The 14,274-nt window shown below is 46.2% G+C and overlaps 1 protein-coding gene across 2 annotated transcripts in view; it reads left to right on the top strand.

The window, feature by feature from the left end:
• Nucleotides 1-14,274, top strand: part of znf423 (zinc finger protein 423) — a 136,648-nt gene that overhangs the window by 25,179 nt on the left and 97,195 nt on the right. For both annotated transcript variants that reach the window (XM_079269451.1, XM_079269450.1), the window contains exon 3: nt 6,663-6,860. In XM_079269451.1, coding sequence (XP_079125577.1) covers nt 6,663-6,860 — 198 coding nt within the window. The remainder of the gene's footprint in view (nt 1-6,662; nt 6,861-14,274) is intronic.

Here is a 14,274-nt window from a genome sequence, read left to right as displayed (position 1 = left end):
CTGCTTGAGTTTGTGCATTGCACGTGTGGCTTATTTAATGTGTGTTTTTGTACATACATTGAGTGTGTGTGTGTCTTTTCTGCTACCTTCCATGACGTGAGTGGCTCTTTCATCATCCTGTTTCCAGACATTGGTGTTGGGTGCTGCTCTCCCTTGCCGCAGCATGTCCCAGGGGTGTGTGTGTGTGTGTGTGTGTGTGTGACTGGTATTCTGTGGCTCAGTAGACCTGCTCCCAGGGGGAGAGGCCTTGTATTTTGAAAACACACACATACAGGCGGGGGGGGGGGGGGGGAACATGAGGCAGAGGGGAGGAGGTGAGGAGAGATGACCTCTTTATTTAGCCACCTAACATACACCCACACACACACATACACACCCAAACAGAGCGAGGCAGAGGGTGAGGGAGGGGTGGGGGAGTCATTCTCCTGAGATACAGAGAGCAGGCCTGTGTTGTCGTGTCCGGCTGCACCTGTTCAGCCTGTGTGTGTGTGTGTGTGTGTGTGTGTGTGTGTGTGTGTGTGCACACGGTGCCAAATGTGTCCACCGTTCTTTGTATACTTCTCAACACTTTGAGCTGAAATAGGTGGGTCATTGTGCTGACAGTTGCTGTCTCGGTGTCCCCTCACTGTAATATTGTGCTTACATTTGGTTGGACAGGGACGTACCGCGTGAAGTAGAATCCGCACACTGTTCCATTGAGCCCCGTGGTTTCACCTCTCGTAACACTTTAACATCAGGGTCAACAAACAGGCGGAGAGCTCAGATCAGTGCGCAGATAGTTTTTGTCCACTCTGTCCTCTCACAGATGTATTAAATACACTCTGAGATATGACAGCCAGCCATCATCTACATGCATCTTTGACTAAACGTGACTTCTTTTGCGTCATTTTTTTTTTTTACCATGTATACCTTTTACACACAGCAGAAAAACCTTTTTTAAATGAATTCTATGATCTGCCCAGTCCCACCTCAGAGAGGAAGTTTGTTTAATTAAAACAAAGTGAAGCAGAATATTGCCGACAGTATATGTGGGTCCTGTATTAGTGTTTGAACCTGCTTCAGGGACACACAGATGGGCTTTCCACACACACTACTTCACAAGTGGAAGTATGTGCAACGTACCGTTCTTTAATTGTATCATAGCTCACCTGACTAAAAAGTCTCGACTAAGCAAACGCTCCGAGCAGGTCTGATGTGAACCTCAAGGCTGGTTCACAGCCCCGCTGAAGGTGGTGGTGCTCAGCCAGGTGCTCTGTGGATCCAGGTCCAGTTTGCACTGCGATGTGGAGCAGAATGAAAGCCTTATGTCAGGACTGTTTGCTTTCTAAACATTCTGCTGGAAGCTGCACACACAATTTTTGTTTCCCCCTCTACCTTTTGATGCCTGTTTTAGGCTCACACAGACATAGATGTGTGTGTGTGTGTTTTCTGCATGCTTGGCCCAAAGATATACATCTCTCTGAGCTGCCGAGTGGCCCAGACAGACCACAGGACCAGCTCCTGGCTGCCAAATGTAACACTTGAATAAGGACCTTACCGTTGCAGTATTACAGTATGTTTTATTCCCCTTTAAGTCTCCCCCTCACTCTGGCACTCTCTTTCAGTGCACTTCTATCACCCAGGGACAGTTCAGGAACACTTCCCAGTGTTCATTAGTTCCCTGGTTTTCTTCCCACAGGATATATAGAGATGTACGGTGGTCGTGCTGACTGTGTGCGCGTTTGATTTTTTTTGGTGTTCTAGTTTGTGTCTCCACTAGCTTATCTTGGCAACCGCTCCTGCCAGTGCCATGAAACCAAAGTCTGACTGTGGGATGGAGTGGATCCACATAGAGTGTACTTGGATCCAGTACTGGAGGTTTTCTGTTCACTTCTTTGAAAGGGGAGAGGGAGGACAAAACGTCCGTCTTTGTCTGTCTGTCTTTCTCTCTCCCATCCAGTACGTTTAGGGCATATTATCATTTAGCTCAGTAATTACCTCAATGAAGTCATTTCAACGTGGGTAATGAGGAAAAGACACACCGCTAACAAACACACCCATGCTATGAACGCACACACACACACACGCACACACTCTTCTGTGAGCTTAACGAGTGGTGATTAGTGGGTCTCAGTTAGGCGTGGTTAGGCTGTGTAACATCATTCTGCACTGTGGACTCCGCTAATTCACTTCTCTTTATCTAATTACCCAGGGTGCGCGCACACACACACACACACACACACAGACACACACACACTGCATATATCTTTCCTGCAGATATGCTAAATGACCTCATTATTCCTGAGGTATCCATTTGTATATTTATATTTGTATCTGCTAATAAACAGCCCATTGTCCTCGGGTTATGAGGCTGGTGGGTACAGCTAAGAATGTGGCTTATTCCTGTTCCTCTGGAGACACGAGGTGTAAAAACATCTTTTGATATGTCTTTCTCTGGAATGTCACGGCGGCCAGATCGTTGCCCGTGAATGACGGACCCAGACCTTCGTAGATCAACATAGTAAGGCACAATGTACAGTTACAACTGATTATGGCGCTGTTGCCTTTATGTACCTATAATCTGTGGGGGGAAAAGTACAAGTGATGCGCTCATTGATTGATTTGAATATTTAGGCTGCCGTGGATGCTTGACAGTGCATGGTCCTGTCTGCTGCATTGCCCCCCCGGACACTGAAGACCTGGATATGATGCGGCATTGACATTTAAACACATCATCTGTATTAGATTTAAGACAAGACTGCAATGCCAAAGAGACTCAATTTAGTTTTCTTCTGCAGCACGTACACCCTTTCCCCCCGCAGAACCAAACAATGGTTTTCAATCCTGGTCCTCGGCACCCAGGACACCGCTGGTTCTCTGTCCTACCAGCTAGTTAATATCCTTTAATTGCATTCACTGTGCATCCCAGGCTCTGTGACTAAAGGACCGGGAGAAAAACCCTCTTCTCAAACGCATGCCTTTAGGTGAGAATGACTCAGTGATTTGACTCTCATTTAGTAGTGAAATTACTGGTTTTCATATTTTCTGTAGTTTGTCTGCCGGATGTGATTGAGATTTGATTTAGTGTGTCACACTCGATGATGTAAGAATAGAACGGGTTTGGGATTGGAGGGTTTGTGTTTGTGTGTGAGGGTGAGAGAGAATGTGTCGTTATTCCTGGCATAGGGACAGTCTGTGACTCAGATAATGGTTCTCTGTAGAGCGTGCGTGCATGTGCGTGTGTGTTCATATGTCTATAAGTGACTATAGCTATATCCTGCTGAAGTGTGTGTGTGTGTGTGTGTGTGTGTGTGTGTGTGTGTGTGTGTGTGAGAGAAAGAAAGAGAGACTGTGAGAGGATGGTGCTATTTGCTAGGGACCACTGTCGTACTATTCAATCAATACCCCAGCGCGCACACAGACACGCACACACACACACACACACACACCCTAGCACCCATGGGAGTTTCCTGACTTCATTAAGTAGGCCTGCTGCTTCTTCCCTGTGTGGTTGGGTGGGGGTGGGCTGGTGCAGAAAAAAAAGAAAGATGTGAAGGATTTTTTGTGAAAAATATGAGAAAGATGAGCAAGACAGATGAATATATTTATGTCCGGCAAGTTGAATTCTGATACACCTGAACAACTGTCTGCAGGTGAAAACATGTGTCCACGCTGGCGATTTCAGATAGTTTTACAAACTTGTACTTTTTTTTTCTCTTTTTTTTTTACATGGTGGAGATAAACATTTTTCAGACAACTAAATTAGTGTATGTGTGTGTGTGTGTGTGTGTATATATATATATATATATATATATATATATATATATATATACACACAAAAACAAAAAAAACTAATATCCATATTTCCCAAATTGAAAATGGAATACCTACCCAACGAATAGTCAGATATGTCGGGTACAGCCCTTGTGTCTCCACACAAGGGCTCCACCCATGTGCAAACAGAAACACCACCCACAGTGTTAGCCTCTCTCATCCCTTTATCTCCCTCTGTTCTGACCCCCATCTCTCTCTCTCTCTTCATCCCACTGCACCGGCTGAAGACCAAATAACAGGACGAGTAGACGAGAGAAAAAACAAGCACTCAAAGAGGGAGGGAGGGAGGGATGAGGACAGAGGGGTTTCATCTGGCTCCTCCCTCTGTTGCTATGACAGCAGGTTGTGTTGGCATGCACTGGAGTTGGCACTGCCCTCACCTCTGGCATCAGGGCACACTGGGGAGTGTGTGTGTGGGTGTGCTCGCTTTTCAAAGGCACGAAGGAGATGCTGCAAAGAAAACGTTTTTAAAAACGCATTCCAATTTGAAGAGAGCGATTATTTATCGAGGTCCTTTTGTTCCAAAAGTAGAATTTGAGATTTGCGTTAATATCTTAAGAAAGAAATAGACTTAATGTTAACATGGAAACTTTTGAATGTGTGGATTTCCTCTGAAGCCATTGAAGTAATTATACTGAGACACAGTGTTTGCATTGTGTGTAAATACACATGTAATACAATATCATAAACAGCAGTGGAAAACAAACTAGGGTCAATCAAAATATTTGTCCAGAATCCTTCTGTTCAGTGTAAATAATGGAACAGACTGACCACTGCTGACGTGCAGCTTACTGCATTATGAAAGAAGCTGTGATGCTATTTGGTCACGGGTTTGTGTGTGTGTGCACATTTACGTGCGTTTTGCACATGCATGCATATACCTGTGTATGTTTGTGTGCGCAATGACCAGCGTGTATGTATGTGTGCGGGCTGTGTGCATGTGTATGTGTGTGTGTGTGTCTGTGTGTGTGTGAGCGTGCACGTGTGTGTTTTCTCAGCCATGGGGCCGCTTTCTCTCCCCGTCCAGACGGTGCTCTCACCACTGGACAGATGGCTCCCTCCCTCTCTTCCTCCCTCCCTCTCTTCCTCCCCATCCCTTCATCTATCCCTCCTTCACTGTCTTCCTCTCCTGCAGCCCCCTAAACACCCCAGCACCTCAATCCCTCGTTCCCCTTCCTCCCAGCATCCCCCCTCTCCCTCTCCCATCACACACCTCTCCCATGATTCCTCTGGATGGAATGCAGCCCGTGCACCTCGCTCTACATCTGTCTCACTCACAGACGCACTTTCTCTCTTAGACTAAAATGACGAAGCTGCTGTTACTCTTTTGGCTTTTGTTTTATTGGACCGAAAATGATGAGAAACCGGCGGAGTGGTGTGCGATTGTGCTCGCTGATGCTGAGCGGACAACTGGGTTTTGGTCTTAGACTCTTTCTGACAAAATAATGTCGATGAAAGTGCCAAGGACAGCACATCATGAGAGAGGAATTAATTTCCTGCCGCTTTCACAAATAAAATGACGTCGGTAGCTCCTACAAAACTGAATTAGAGCGTAATCCTTATTTGACCCTTAACTGCACTCTCAAGTATTTTTCATTAAAAGTGATGTCGATTATTGATTCTCTGTAATGGCCCGCGCTTCAAATGTAATGATGGAGCTTTAACTCCAGTGAGTTAACTGTTTATTAGTCTGGCGATAGCAGACAAGAGGCGGGAGATCTTGCCTATACCGAATATCTGAGGCGAGAACAGCCGCTATCAAACTGGTTAAATCTCATTCTTTGCACTCCTCATCAGTTCAGCAAACAGACTGTATGCCAGCCTTTCATATTACATTCAATGTCATAAGTAGGCTGTAATTATCAGAACAATACGCACATTCAGGCTCCCCCACGTGGCTCAGAGGTGTGCAGAGCAGCTGTAGCAACAACAGTTCGGTGTTTCCAAGCAGACGTCCTCTGCATGTCACCGGCCTGATATGAAGAGCCTCCCTAAAGACTTTGGATTGTTTTTTTCAACTCCATTGTTTCTACCCAGTTTTAGCAGCGACACCCCGGAGTTTGTCTTCAGTCTCCAGTTGCGCGAAGCATTTAGAGACTGATTTGTGAGTCTACCTGTTCATTCGGTGCCATCAGTCCAATGCAAAAGCCCCGCAGGGAATCCTGTTCACTTTATGTGAGTGGTTGATTCAACTCTTTGGTCAATCAGGGGGCCGCAATTATTGGTCTTGTTGTATTAAGTTGCTTTGTTGTCGTATAATATTCACACTTTCTTTTCTTACTGGCATCTTGTTCTCTGTGATCCTTATTAGTCCAGATACTTCCAGTGTTGATTTTGGTGCAATGGGCTGTACCGGTATTTGATTTATTGGGTTATTTTCTGGGAGGTTAAGCATGAGCGCACAAAGCAACACATGTACTTCCTTCAGCTCATTCATGTTTCCTGCTCACCGTTTCCAACATTTCAACCGCTTTTCCCTCAAACTCCTCTCCTCCTCTCTCAAGCCAGTGTCCTCTGTGTCAATGCTGTTGGCTCCTCGGCGTTTATAATGTGATAATAAGGTGTGAAAATGGAGACACAATGGAGCACTGAGGATTGGGCCGACGCAGCCTTCCTCTGGTCCCCTCTCACACACTCTGCTACCAGGACACACACGTGTTCACACACACTCATTTATGTATTATCACTTGTGCATGTAAACAATGAAAGAATCTAAACTCTCATAGATAGAGGGAGAACAATGACTATGACACTTTGAAGCTTGCAGCTGGTAACAAACAACAAGGATGCGTAAGCTTTTCTGCTCATGGTTACGTGTTGTGTGTGTGTGTGTGTGTGTGTGTCCTCAGAAGTCCCGGCGTCTGACAGAGAGACAGAGACCAAAGAAGGTCACGGGGCCGGCGGCGAGGACGGAGAACAAGAGGAGCACGATGATCGCGATGACGACGACCTGGACGACGAGTCCATCTTCACCTGCGACAACTGTCAACATGACTTTGACTGTCTGGCTGAGCTCACCGAGCACAGAACCAACCACTGCCCAGCTGGTAAGTGTTCCCGTGGACATTGTGACATACAGTCTGCGTTCTTTCTGACTGACCGACAGGCCACACATCACTGTTTCACAGTTCATTATGAGCAGCTTAATGTCAGTTGGAGTCCTGTAATTCCTCATTGGATACGACGTGACCACAGTCCTGGTCAGGGGTTAGTGATAGAAAGCATGTATTTCAGTGAGCCATGTGCTGTGCTTTATAGAGCAAGGGGGCACGGAGGAAGGGTTGTGATAGGTGAGAGGATAAACATGAGCAATCGTATGGGTTTCTGGTTGACTCCGTCTCTCCTCTGTTTCTCAATACCTATAACTATTTGATTTAGTTAAACCCATGTGTGCCACAGGGACAGACTTGTGCATTACACACATGCATACAATGGCCGTTATTAGTACTGATGTAATTAATGAAGGGGCTGAAAGAAACACGGCGGGGGCATCTGGTTCCTACAGATTAATCCAAACGCTCGCTGAACAAGCCAACACACACGCACAATTGCACACACACTTTCTTGCTACTGCCTCTTAGCGTGTGAGAGAGAGAGTGTGCGTGTGTGTGTACTTTTGATAGGGGGATGAAGAAATACGGAGACGGGGGATGGAGGGCTTTGTTTAAACTGGTGAAGATGGTGTAATGTAGTGAGTCAGACCCCGGCCTCAGCAACCTCTTATTCACCCGCTGGCTTGACACCCAATCCCACCAGAGGCATCGGTCTTAGATCTCCCATACATGCTTAGAGAGATGCTTGGAGAGGCAGCAGGACACAGCTTAGACATAATAACAGTATTTACAGGAGTTATTAGGAATACGTGCAAATAACATGAACACAAACAATGGAAATACTACAGAACTGCATTTAAAAGAGAGCTCAATATAAGAAATGGGAAACCCATTTATGCTTTTTAAATTGTTTCTTTTGCCCCAGACACACACACACACACACTCTCTCTCATTTACTTCTGCATGCCGTGTCACATTCAGACACACACACACGCGGTGCACGCTCAGAGAGAATCACACCGCCAAAAGCGCAGGGCTGCTGTCACAGCACGGGATGTGGCCTGTGATTTCAGCACAGGAGTCTGGGGAGGGCTACATGTTGCTGAGCGAGAAAGCAGAGGGAGGGAGGGGGGGGGGGGGAGGGAAGGAGGGAGCGCGGAAGAAAGAAATGAAATGATAAAACATGTTTTTCCCTGGAGATTGAGTGGTTGAGATTGCACAGTAATCCCCCAGCTCAGCAGGATGTGTGTGCACAATGCGGGAGTTTGTGTATGTTCTTCTATGTGTCGGTGCATGTTATTGTGTATATACGGTCGTCTGATGTGTATGCTGGAGTGTGTACATGCGTATATGAAGTTAGTGGTGGCACCACAGCTTTCTGATTATTATTGAGGAGAGGACTCAATTAAAACACATGGACTAACGAATCCTTTTAAGTTCTCTGGTAGAGAACCCTGGGAGCCAGTTTAGTAGGAGGGCATGGGACGCACACACACACACACACACACACACAAACACAAAAAACACACAGCCTACTGGGGATAAACACACGCCACGCTGGATCTGGATAAGAGCGTTAATGTGTTCATGTGTTTTGTAGTTTGATGGTGTGTGTGTGTGTGTGTTTGTCCCAGAGCAGAAACCAAACAGCTCAGACGTCAGCCATCTTGGTTGGGGGTGACAGATGTAGCTAGCTATCATTTGTGATGTGTTTTGACCAAAATACAGATAGAAGTTGCACCAAAAACCACAATGATTCCCAGTCTGTCATCGACACAAAACACTGCTTGACTCTCATTCACACAGAGAAGCTAATCACGACCACCTGAGTCTTATAACTTTAGCTTCACTTGTTCTTAATTACAAAAACAGTTTAGCATATTGTGTGGAGTTCCAGTTTTGTGGACTTTGCATTATGTTCAAGCATAAGTCGAAAACATCAGCCGGCTGTTCTAGTTCTTTGAAGGGATTTATTGCATTTACACTCGATATAGGCGTAATAGATAATATCAGCGTCTGTCGAAAAATAGCAATCAGCACTTTGAGGATTTTATTGACTTTGATTAACATGTTTTGATCGTGTCTCCTGACTGATACAACACATGTTTGCAGGAATGAAGTCGCATGTGAACAGAGTCCTATTCTATTACACAAATAAGAGTTCATGCAGCACCGCCTGCTGCAACTACATACAGAATCCCCGCAATATGAATTTTTAGCCTTTCAGTCTTTTAAAGTGTCCCGTGGACATGTTGTCTGACTTACATCTGCGGGTCCCAGGTGCTGGCCTGAGAACCATGTTAGTTAGCACTGAATTCTCTGCAGAAATAGCGCTTGTATCTGTAATGCTAACTATACTGTTGCAGCAAATGGGTCCCAAGTTCGCAGCTAGCTGTGGCTATAACATTGAATGGGTCCCAGGTGCGAGAGTGAAGCACCAAGTAATTCAGTGCCACTCTAGCAGAAGGCCTATAAAGAGGCACCATTAATTTGAGTGGAAATTGGACAAACACACAGTGGCACAGATCAATGACACATAAATGCGTGTACACCCACTCAAACGCGCACATACCCACAGACCCCACACATCTGGTTAATGTAATGCCACATTAATGTGCATGAGCCTGACTGCTCAGCTGGTTGTGTGCGTGATAAAGATTTTGTGCTTCAATTACAATACCATTTTTATTCCGTTCCACTGCAGCTTTAAACCAGTGTGACGGCTCTGCTTTTCTACTGTGGATAAGACACTCAGTGTGTGTGTGTGTGTGTGTGTGTGTATACTGATTAAATAGCAGCTCCTTGCTGTGAGCCCTGTAATTATTTTTTGCAATATGAAACCAAGTAGCTAGCACCCAAATTATACTTTTGGTGTCTATGTAATGATACCATGCCTTTATGCTATCGTTCTTCAGTGCATAGTAGGGATCTCACCACATTTAGTAGTCGATACTAATACCAGTGAATTGCTCCTGATTCTGGTGAACTAATTGGATACCACAATATGATATGAAAACGGATCAATAAATCCCACGTACTTCAACATAAACTTCTTTATTACCATTTGTCATTTTTGCGATTTTTAAAATTATTATTGAAACCTGATGATCCGCCTTAAGTTTCGCCACGAAAACTACATTTTACAAGATTACATTTGTACATATCATGGTAATGTCATCATCAATTTTCCTTCGCTTGATGCTCAATTTTACTAAATAGAGCTGGAATAATTAATCGCGTTAATCACGTCATTCGCACCGCGTTCACTCGCCGGAGACCATTTGTGGTCATTCACGTGAATCGCCCCATTCGCGTCAGACACGCCGGAGAGGGGGCGTGGCTTATCGCCCTGGAAGCCGTTCGACTGTCCGCCATTTATTTCCGCCATCAACCATGTTTGTACCATATGGTTTATACACATACAGTTATACACATATCGGTCTCCACTAATATGAGGTATCGTAGAGCGCTGGGTGAACACAGACGTCTGTTTCCTGATTCAACAACGGCAGGACGTCACTGATGATGACGGGGAGCATCTCATCGCTGATAGGCTATCGCGCCGCAGCGGCACGCCATTTTTTCGCCGGAGTTGAAAAATTTCAACTCACGCGTTTGGGGCGCCATCTTTTCTTCGGCCTCATAGAGACCTGTCTATGCACGCGTCTGTGCATAGACTTTGTATGTAATCTACTCGCGGGAATAATTCGCGCCGCGTTTGGTGTGAACGCACCTTAACTTTAACTAGCTCGCCTCCTGCTGATTTAATCTTCAACACAGATTTGTTTGTTCACTAAGCAGCATTATCGGAGTAATTCTCTGTCGTCCACAGGACAACCGGACGCCGTCAGTCTTGAGCCCCGATACCTGTGGTACTGTAGAAAAATCTGTATGTTTTCAAATTATTGCAAAACTGCAGTATCCATTTTACAAGAGTCTTATAATTTACCCCACATGGTTTAGAGGCTCTGGGAAAACTTACTTTCTCAGATGTATAAAGCATGTAATATTTATGTGTGACGTGTGTCTACTACTTGTAGTAGATGTAGGTCTATATCCTGTGTGTGTGTGTGTGTGTGTGTGTGTGTGTGTGTGTACAGTGTGTGTGATAGAGACAGAGCAAGAGTCGGGGGAGTATCGATGGGTCTCAGTAGGAGTCAGAATGTGGAGCAGAGGCTCCCTGAGGAGAGGAAGAGCAGGAAAAAAACTCCTGCAGATCAAATGCAGAACATTCTCTGGCCCTGCTCTGCCACATGATCACACACACACACACACGCACACGCACTCACGCATCCCATGAGAGAATTCCAAAATCCATCTTACCGGCCACAAGGTTGGGTCAATGTGATGTGTATAGAGCTTTAAGCAGTTTTACGAGGCCCTGTGTTTGTGCAGCCACTGTCTATTTACTTCAGTTATACTGTACATAAAAGCTGACTGGCACACACACACACTTTTACACTGTCCACACTCTTCTGCTAGGTGCGAGTGAGAAGGAGACCAAAGGCCGAGAGATTGTTAAAGATCCGGTAAAATCCACTTGAGGGGGAAGAGGAAGTGATGAGAAGGTAGGCAGCGAGTAAACGAGGGAGCTGTCAGTCAAGGCGGGGGGGGGGGGGGTGGAAACTGCAGCTGTCAGTGACAAATAGCAAGTCATTAACCCAGCTAGTCGCTTCTGAGATGGTGAGATGGTGTGGGTGGAAAACGGTGTGTGTGTGTGTGTGTGTGTGTGTGTGTAGAGAGCCCGATACTGTGCATATTCTTTCCGAAGGTATTTTGTGAGGTCTCTGTTAATTGAGCACATACAGCTGCACTCTCGTCTATTCGCTCGCCTCTCTGTGGGGGAGAGGAGAGATTACCAGGGAGCCAGACTAGCTGGGAGGAGGGAGGAGGGAGGAGGAGGAGGAGGAGGGAGGGAGGGAGGGAGGGAGGGAGGGAGGAGGAGGAGGAGGAGGAGGAGGAGGAGGACTGTTCGTGCAGGGGCCCTTGGGTGACTGGTTGGCCTCCCGTGGGACATCTCCCCACTGCTAAGCTCTTACCGTCTGTTGCAACCCGCTGTCACACGCACACACACACACACACCACACACACACACACACACCACACACCTCGCTGCGTCTGTCGTCAGGATAGCAGCTGAGTCCTGCGAGGCCAAGACTCTTATTAAAACCACAGATCACTTTCTACATGAGAGGGAGAGAAGGAAGGAGAGGTAGGAGGGGTGTAATCTGAAGCACTCTGGCCTGCCACTGACTGTGTGTGTGTGTGCGTTTCTCGTTTGGAAGTTGATTGACAAAATCAATATAATTCTGATAGTCATTTCCTTTATGGTCACTGCTTTTTTGTTTGTTTTTGTTTTCTCCCCATTCATTTCATCCTCTTAGCTCCTGTCTTTTTACCCTCTCCCTCCATCTTGCCCTCTTCCTCACCATGTGCCCCTTCTTCCCTCCCTCTGCCCCCCTTCCCCACCGCCTCCTCCTCCCCTCCGTGTCTCTGTACCCGGGGGTGGCCCGAAGATTCCTGTGCTAAGCCCTTGGCATACATACAAGTGCACAGCGCACACACAGACACAGCTGGCTGCCGCTCAGGTTTTCCAGGGAGAGAGCAGGAGCCCGGCACCAGAGGAGAGGGGGTTGGAGAGAGGAGAGCAGTATAAGAAGGGGGGGGGGGGGGTGTACAACATGCAGAGAGGGAGAGATGGAGGGATGGCAGGGAGGGGGTGAGATGGAGAAGGGGTTGTTGTGAAGTCATTTTTCATCACAGGGTTCATTTTTCACTGCAGAGTTCTCCCACTCTCTACATCACTCTGTTTCTCTTTATCTGTCCTCTCCTCCTCCCGTTCCCCTCCCTTGATCCCGCTTTGTCTCTCTTTATCTTCCCTTTTTCCCCTTTTTTTCTCCTGTTGTCCTTTCTCTCTCCCACCTCCCCACCTCTCTACCTTTCTCTCTCTCCCCCTTGCCTAAACTCTTCCCATCCTCTCTCTGCCTCTCTCTCTTTCAGCCTAGTTTCTCCTTTATGAAATATGGATGGGAGCAGTTTTGGGCGCGCTGAGAGGTTTGCAGTTGGAGGGAGGGAGGGAGGGATGGAACTTGGGAACTGGCGAGAGAGAGAGAGAGAGAGAGAGAGAGAGAGAGAGAGAGAGAGAGAGAGAGAGAGAGAGAGAGAGGAGGGAGCTCGTGTCTCAGCAGACGTGCCTTGTGCATGCACCTAAACACCTCACTGAGCAATCTGTCAACATGTCAGCAACACATGTTTGGTAAAAAAAAAAAAAGAGAGAGAGAGCGGTTGGAAGGAGAGAGGAGAGGTTGAAAACTTCCAGTGGGAGTAATGGCTCCCACCAGGACTCTGGAAACGCTTTGAATTCAGCAGATTTCTATTGCGGGGTCCTCCCCCGGGGGCGTCTTTTTACAATGCCTGCATCTCAGAAATTTGAGCCCGAGGACCCCTGGGGCGTCCTTTCATAATGCCTGAAAATGTAGGGTTATATTGTGTGCTCTTCCCCATGGGGCTTTTATTAATACCTGTATTCACTGCCACTGGAAATTACACAGGCAGCGCTGCAGGGGCCCGCGCTCGCTCCAGGAAGGGAGAAAGACTCTGCAGGGACGTTTTCTCTCTTCTCCTCTCACTTCTCTTCCCTTCTTTCTCTCCCCCTTCTCCTTCTCCGTCCTCATCCCTCTCCTCCTACTTCGACTCTCTTCCCTTTTTTTTTTTTTACTTAATGCAAGAGTGAAAAAGAAGAATTTGCCAAAGGACACAAGAAGTGCGTTGTGTGTGTTGGCACCAGCTAACCGCCTTGTATTCAGCCCTACTTTGCTCAGAGGAGAAGAAACACTCGATTAAAAATGTAACTTCCCCTCTTCTTTCTCGCTCATCTCTTCCTCTCTCTGTCCTTGCGCCTGTGTGTAGATCTTGTGGAGAGTAAATATTTGTGTGTGTGTGTGTAGACAGGAAATATCCTAAATGTTTCATCCAGTACAGTGTGTGTGTGATTGTGCTCGCTGTGTAAGGTATCGACGGAGGCCGCTGCTTCTGTCTCCAAACATCCATTAGAATTCTTCAGCCAAAGGGTTTGCCGCTTCTCTCTGCGTGTCAACGTGTTTGTTTGTGCGCATGTGTTCATTGATCAAATATTTACAGAGTCTGATCATAGAAAAATGCATTTACATATCTTTGAATAAATAAAGAAGTGTTTGATCTCCCCAGTCAGACTGTTTAGATTTCAGATTTCTATGTTGCACTCTGACTGTTTCAGACTGGACATTGCATTTAAGATTGAACTTCAGATTGCCTTCGTGTTATGAAACAAGTGACGCCAATTGTGTCAGGAAAGCTAATGTTGAACACAGCTTTTTAATATAAATGTGCATTTCCTTTTTTTTTTTGGTTGTAATTTTTTTTTTTAAAT

This window comes from Melanostigma gelatinosum, assembly GCF_949748355.1.
Source record: "Melanostigma gelatinosum genome assembly, chromosome: 1".
NCBI lineage: Eukaryota > Metazoa > Chordata > Actinopteri > Perciformes > Zoarcidae > Melanostigma > Melanostigma gelatinosum.
Note: the sequence above shows the minus strand (reverse complement) of the source record. Positions and strands in the feature narration are given on the sequence as shown.